This window comes from Acomys minous (genome assembly GCF_964271855.1).
Source record: "Acomys minous genome assembly, chromosome: 10".
Lineage (NCBI taxonomy): Eukaryota > Metazoa > Chordata > Mammalia > Rodentia > Muridae > Acomys > Acomys minous.
This window is the reverse complement of record NC_140491.1, coordinates 118,583,731-118,590,662: the sequence shown is the minus strand read 5'-3', so window position 1 is coordinate 118,590,662 and position 6,932 is coordinate 118,583,731. Positions and strand designations below refer to the sequence as shown.

The following is a 6,932-nucleotide window of genomic DNA, read 5'->3' as shown; positions in this document are numbered from 1 at the left end:
CTTAAGCCAGGCCCGGAGTCTTCTCCCCGCTCCCCACAGCCTTGCCTTTGACTTCTCTGCCTTTCACAGGGCTCTCCTCGAGCAAGGTTGGAGCTTGCTCCTGGTGCAGGAAGTGGGGCTAAGAGATGAAATTGGGTTCCTACTAGGGCTTAGGGAAAGGAGCTGTTGGTTAGGAGCGCAGCTGAACAGTGGGTCAGACACTGCTTCCGTGGCCCCGGCACTAAGATGTTTCTGGCTTGTGTCTGACCACAGTCTCCCCCATTCTGGTGTTAACAGCAGTTAATATTACTTTGAGATGGTACAGATAGCTCTAAATCCATTTCTTCAATCTATAAAAAGTTATCTGAACCTCCCTAGGCATAGTGGTGCGTGCACACCTTTAATCCCAGCACTCAGGAGGCCGGTAAGACTAACACAAACTATATAGGAAGTTCCAGGCAAGCCAGAGCTACATAGTGAGAAGATGGCATCCCCTCCCCGCCCCGGGGGGAAAGAAAGTTTCATGGCTTTTCTCAAAACAGCCATTTAGCAATGTTATTCTACTTTTTTGTTTTTTAAGTTTTGGGGCGGGGGTGTTGATCGGTCAACGGAGTGCATGCATAGCATGCAGGGAGCCCTGAACTTGAACCCCAACACCACAAAAAAGCCAGATAATGGTAGAGCATGCCTGTAACCTCAGCTCTTGGAAGGAGTCGGCACAAGGATCACTAGTTCTGTGTCATATCGCAGGCTAGAAGGCCAGCCTAGGCTACATAAGAATGCTTCGGAGTAACAGTAATTTTGTCCATGCTTCCCCAGTGTCCTTGGGATGAAATCACCATCCTCTAAGGTTTACAGCACTTCCTGTTTCTCCCCCTTTTAATCTCTTATGTCTCATCTTCTATTCCAGCCACAGAAAAGCACAATTTCTTTAAATTAGCCCAGCGTGTGTCACATCACACTGGATTTCTCCCTAGTCTTGCCCTTTGCTGGCCCGTCTTTCTAGCATCATCTCTCTGCCGTGACATCTTAAAGCCAGGAAACTAGTCGGTATTAGAGCCTCTATTAATCTAATGGGGTTTGATTGCTTCTTTCTGGCCACCAGACGGAGAGCTCCAAGAAGTCAAGCCATGGCTGGCTTGCTCACCTTGCACCTCTGGAGGTGAGCACATTGCCTGGCAAGTGGTACATACCTATACATATTTGCAGTGCCCATGAACTGGTCTAGTAGTAAGAATGTAATTTATAATATTACTTTACCACAAATATAGTCTTCCCCTCCAAACAGACTTCACGTTAGAGCACCCCGACCATGTTTGTTACTATCACATTTGTGTTGGTGCTATAGTTTTCAGTTTTGAGCTATTTCCCACTTTAAAGCAACTGCCATAGGTTTTCATTTTAGCCTCAAGAATATCCATGAGTTGATTTTTTTTTTAAACATAAAGCATAAGTTTGCACTAGCTGCTCACCCTGTATGTGGGTAAAAAGTATCCTCACTGGGAAGAGGTCCAGGAGACAGAAAACATTGGCTCCTCCCCTTGAGCAAGCTCATCAAAACCCTGGTTCATGTGGACGCTTACGCCTGTGAAATAGGTGGAGGGTCTTGCCACAGACAAAGCAACTGCTGGCTTGAATGGGGGAGGGGGTGAGGCTTGCTGGTGTGCATGCCGGGGACAGTACAAGGTCCCTCCCTAAGGAAGGAAAGCCAGAACAGCACCTCACAGTTGCTTTTCCTCTTTTTATTAAAAATAAACCCAAACGCTTTATGTATCATACAAAAGTTTCATTCGCTGGTGGCAGTCATAGGAAAGACTGGTCCCGCAGCGCTGATGATCCGCCTCCTCCAGGGGCCTGGGTCCCGGGAGCAGTGGCTGAGCCTTGGGGAATGCCCATAAAGGCTGCTCTCTCTGGCAACAGCCAGCTGGGGGTGGGGGCTGTTCTTGGAGCAGCTTTCCCCACCCCACCCAATGGCAAAGGTTAGATACTTGAAAGTGCCTCTTTAGTGCCAAGGTAAACAGTGGAGTGAAATGGAAACCCCTGTAACTGATTTCCCAGGGTCTAGGGTTTGTGGTTTGTTTTTTTTTTTTTTCTTCTGGTCCCATCCATAGTCCTTTACCAAGAAGCGGGTGGATAAACTACCCTCAGACTCTGGGGCCCTGATATCTGAGACCTAAATTTCACTCCATCCTAAGCCTTTGCTTTTCTGTGGTCTAGCCCCACCACCATTGTATGTCCTGCTCATTTAAAAAAAAAAAAGGCCTATCAAAATTTGGTAATTCCTAGTCCTGTCTGCCTGAGTTCACACCCTGCCATCACTCCGTTTTCAATGCCACAATTATCTCCTCCCACCACCTGGCTCTGTCTGTATTCCCCTGACTGCTACCCACTCCTGAGCCTTAGCCACCCCTGGGGTATCCCAGGCTCCTGTTTCAAAGGGACCCGGTACTGCTGTTATGGGGGGAAGGGAGGTGGTGGTCACTTGGAGCCAGGTTTCCCCAGGGGTGGGCAGTACTCATGCTGGTGCGGACTGCTTGGCAGGGCCAGGGGATTGATGTGAGGAGGGTGGGGCATGCGGAGGAGGGTCACAGCCTGCTGAGCCCCTCAGTCCCAGCCGTTGTCTTTCACCATGTGTGACATCTCAATGATGTATTTCCCTTCTTTGTATTTCTGGCTGGTCTCAAAAGCTTGTTCCTGGGGGTGGGGGGTGGGGGGTGGGGGCGTAGAGTAGTGACCATGGGAAAGAATGTCCCCCCTCCAGGCTCCTCTACCCGACCTGGGCCAACCCAATTCCAAGCTCCCTCTGGGACAGTGGGTTTGGGGGGGTGGCCATGGCGACTTACATATTTCCAGCCCAGTGTGGTCTTGCAGCTTTCACAGAAAATGTCAGCTACCGAGTGGAGTCCAGTGAGCAGGAGGCGCTGTTCAGCTGGCCCACAACCCACGTTGACCCTGTCTCAGGAAACAAGGACCCAGCACACAGTAGGGTTGTTCTGTCAGTCCAGTCCCCCCAACCAACCCAAAAGGATTTCTACCTGGGGAAAACCAGAAGCCTCTGCCGTCAGCAGGCCACCCCTTTGGGATCAGTGCTTGGGCCTTCTTTCACCCCACAAAACTAGACTGCTTTTCTGAACCCCTTTGCAAAGGGGACGGCAGACCCAGAAGTACCAGGTCCTTTGGAAGGCTCAGCCCCATTCTGCAGTGAGGAAAGGCTGTTGGAAGACTAGCACATATACACAAAGAAAGAGGTACACTCACACGGAGTTAAACAGGTAGGCCCGGCCATGGCTTCCTTGGAAGGACTGTGGAAACAGGACAGACAGTGACCTCTGGGTACTCCTCAGCTCCACTGCCCAAATCCCAGCTGGGAGTGGCTGGAGACCTCAGGTGCTCCCACTGCAAGCCTGGAGTAAAAGACTGGGGGAGTGGCAGGCCCTCGCTTCGGCGTTACCTTGGAAATAAGCTCATCGTGTTTGGCTAAGTGCGCTCGGCAATGGACGCAACTGTAGGTGCGATGGCAGCGCGGCAGGTAGCTGCGGAACGTCTTGGTGGGTAGGCAGGCGGGGGCCGGGCCGGGGTCACAGCTGGGCATGACCGGCTGGAGGGCGATGCCCTGGCGGGCTGGAGGGGCTGGTGCGGTGCAGCCCCCACAGAGACGGTCGCAGGTAAAGCAGCGGAGCAGATTGGCTAGAGCCGTGTTTCAGGAGAGTAGAAATGTGGGGGGGCTGCCCGGCCAGGGCCCCCCCAGACGAGAACCAGATAGAAATGGAAGTCACCTGGCGAAAGAAGAAGGTGCGTCAGGGGGAGGAGTGACTTCATGAGGAGCCGCTCCGGAGTGGCTAGAGATGGGGCTCGCTCACCTGTCCCCTCAAACGTCCCCATCGCCACCGGCCCTCGGCCTCCCGTTGCACTCTCTGTCCCCTAGAGTCCCATTCTGTTCTGGCAGCAGCTCCAGGCGTCTTGTGCCATAGCCAGGGAGTTGGTACCTTTCTCTCTCCAGAGACAGTAGCAGTCTCCAGCATTTTCCACTGAGAGCAGCCTGCTGGCACAGACACTGCCGTGGGAGCAGCATCACCTGCAGAGGCCCCTCCCCCCTGTGTCCAGTTCTGTGAGGAGCTGCACCCTAACACGAGCTCAGAACCTTTTTTAAAAAATCGGGTCTTCCAGGAGGTGTTTTTATTTTCATTATTTATTTATTTATTTGGCTTACCCCTCACCCGCCACCGCCTCACGACCTCCATTTGCCCATAGGGTTGGCCCACATTTTGGGAAGGAAGGAAGAACAGGTAGATGGGTACCCTGTTTCAGCACCCTGCTTTAGCTCTCTGCTGGGGTTGAGTCCTGAACCCTGGAACTCCACAGGACTTGGTAACTGCTGCAGTAGCTGAGACCTTACACGTGTCTGTTTCTCAGGCCTGCACCCCGGGCTTCAGCGATCCCAGGCTAGAGGGAGCCTTTGCTGCCCTTCCTAGCTTCTAGTCCTCCAGTCTCATCACGGTTTACTTACAGTTGCCTTAGCTCTGAGTTAAAGACAGGCACCTAGCCCTAGGAGAAAAATTATCTTTCCTCCAGCAAGGCTGACAGTGGCAAACGGGTAGCACCTCGGAAGCCAGGCTCCTGGGCTGTGCTATGTGCTAGGCTGTGTAGTGGCCGGGGCAGGGGGGGAGCGGGGGCAACTTTAACAGGAAAAAAAACAGGGTAAGGGACTCCTTATTTTTAAAAGCTGGGCTTTGGGGCACAGGGCAGAAAATGTTTGTTCTCCTGGGAGGCAAAGCAAACACCAGTGACAGGGCAGCAACAAATGAAGTAATTGCCGAGATCTGATTAAGGATCTTGAGACGCTGGCTCGTATCTGCTCACACTCCGGGCCCCAAGTGGCTGAGGGTACTGCAGGCAGAGGATAAGGAGGTGGGTGTCTTCTGTTAGCTCTGATAAGCGGGTTATGGGCCGCCACCACCTCTCTGGTGGGGTAGCCTGCGGGTGTGGGTGGGGTAGCCTGGGTCTCCTTCAGAGATGCTCGCTAAGAACTCTAGTGATGCTAGACCACCAAGCAGAGGAGGCAGTGCGGCTCCCGGTGCCAGGGTAAACAGGCTGTTCTTCTGTCCTCTCCAAAGGCTGCCATGCAGTCTTCCCATGAATTCCCTTGAGTGAGACCATCTTCAGTATCTGGTCCTCTACCCTTGGCTGAGTCCCAGGAAGACACCTTGGGCTGAATTCAGGGTGACATTGTATGCTGGCCCTCCTCGCTACAGTTCAGCAGCACTCCCTTGATCTGCCTTCAACTTTGCCTTCCAGTTCCCCTGGAGGTGCCGCCTTCAGATACCTACTTCAAGAGACTAGAAGAGGCCAGGTTTGCCCTCTCCCGCTTTCTTCGGCTCCTTCCCCAGCCCCGCCCTTCCATCACTGTCACACCTCCCTCCCTGTCCCCTGCTTCTCTGGCCCGCAGAGGAGAAGCTGCACAGAAAGCCCCCCCCCCCAAAAAAAACCATTCAAAGGACACTTAGGATCATTTCTTCTCCCATCTCTACCACCTCTCGTCATGGAGTGAAGCAAATCAGGCAAATGACTGGGGGTGGGGGGTGGGCAGAAAAACAAAACAAAAACAAAGGTGAGTGCTGGGAAGAGGACGTTGATTCCCTGATGTTGAGATGGGGTTGGACCGTGGGAGGTGGGGGGGGGGGGCAGAAGGACTTGCAACTGACAAGACTGACAACTGACGGCAGAAGCGGTGAGGCAGAGACTGGTGGAACCAGGTGCGAATCCAGTGCCTCTCAGGGAATTAAAAAAAAAAAAAGAGGAGGGGGACTTGTGCTCACAATATGTATCCAATTGCTTTGAGATTTTGCCTCCCCCTGGACCAGCATTTTCACTATGGTATGGTCCGAATAATTAGCAGAGCAGCCAGCTCCCAGGGCGGGCTTTGGGGGTCCACACCAGCAGCAAAAACAATAAACAGTCATGTCTGGTGCTGCAGCCAAAGTTGCCGGGAAATAAGTGCTAGAGAATCGTCAGAGACTGGGGAAGGATGGAGGAGCCGAGGGAGAGGAGCGGAGGCATCAGGGAGGGGGAAGGGAGGACAAAGGGTGCATGAATAATGCTTTTGCAAGGGGAAGAAAGCAACACGCAGCAGGAAGAGGAAATTTGCAAAGGGGAAAAATTGATTCGGAGAAGGGCTGCCCCCTCACCTTGAGGTCTGCTCCAGAGATCTCCGTCTATCCCTCTCAATCTCTCAGCTCACTCTTCTCTCTTCTCTCTCGGCTCCTTCAGTTTGGAAGGGGATGGGATTGGGGGAGGGGAGTTGGGGGGGGCTGAGGGCTGGGACTGCAGGCTGGACAGCTGCTGGGGGCCAGAGGTGGCCTCTTGTTCAGTACCTCGGTCTGTGGGTAAATGTGGCTGTGTGTTGTGGAACTGCATCATAACACTGTGAGTCATCCAAACCCCCACCCCCCTCACCTCCCACGTCAGAGCAGGGCTGGGAGACACAGGAGGCGGGTGGAGAGGGAGGGAGGGGGCAGGCATCAGGGGACCTGGCTAGAGGAATGATGTTAGGGAGTGGGAAGCAGAGGGAGGGCTAGCTTAGGGGTGTCGATGCCGGTGGTAAGCAAAAGGAGAAATAGGTTGTTAGGGAGCAAGGCGGTATGACCGAGGGAGCAGAACCTGAGGGAAGGGCAGGCATGGAGTGAGGATGGCAGGGCTGGGGAAGTGAGAGGTGGATACAGAGAGCCAGGAAGCACACGCACACTCAACATGATACATTCTTCCACCTCAACTCTGACATCAGCTCTGATGCTGGATAAAGAATGCTATCTTAATTGTCATGGAGTCGGCACTGTACTTGGAAGCTTTAAAGTCTGTTTAATGACCCCAAGGAAGCCATAGGTCAAATGCACCCAGGAACCTCCACTTATTGACTACCTCCAAGTTGTCCATGCTGCGAATGGAGACATCTGTGT

At 53.1% G+C, this 6,932-nt stretch overlaps 1 protein-coding gene across 1 annotated transcript; it reads right to left on the bottom strand.

The window, feature by feature from the left end:
* Positions 1-1,700: 1,700 nt before the first annotated feature.
* YPEL4 (yippee like 4) lies at positions 1,701-6,525 on the bottom strand. The gene is made up of 5 exons (XM_084799817.1): positions 6,165-6,525; positions 3,431-3,755; positions 3,238-3,281; positions 2,823-2,931; positions 1,701-2,673 (listed from the first exon to the last, which is right to left on the bottom strand). The coding sequence occupies exons 2-5, from the start codon at positions 3,569-3,571 to the stop codon at positions 2,584-2,586; spliced, it is 384 nt and encodes a 127-aa protein (XP_084655943.1). The 5' UTR covers positions 3,572-3,755; positions 6,165-6,525; the 3' UTR covers positions 1,701-2,583.
* Between the last annotated feature and the right edge of the window lie 407 nt (positions 6,526-6,932).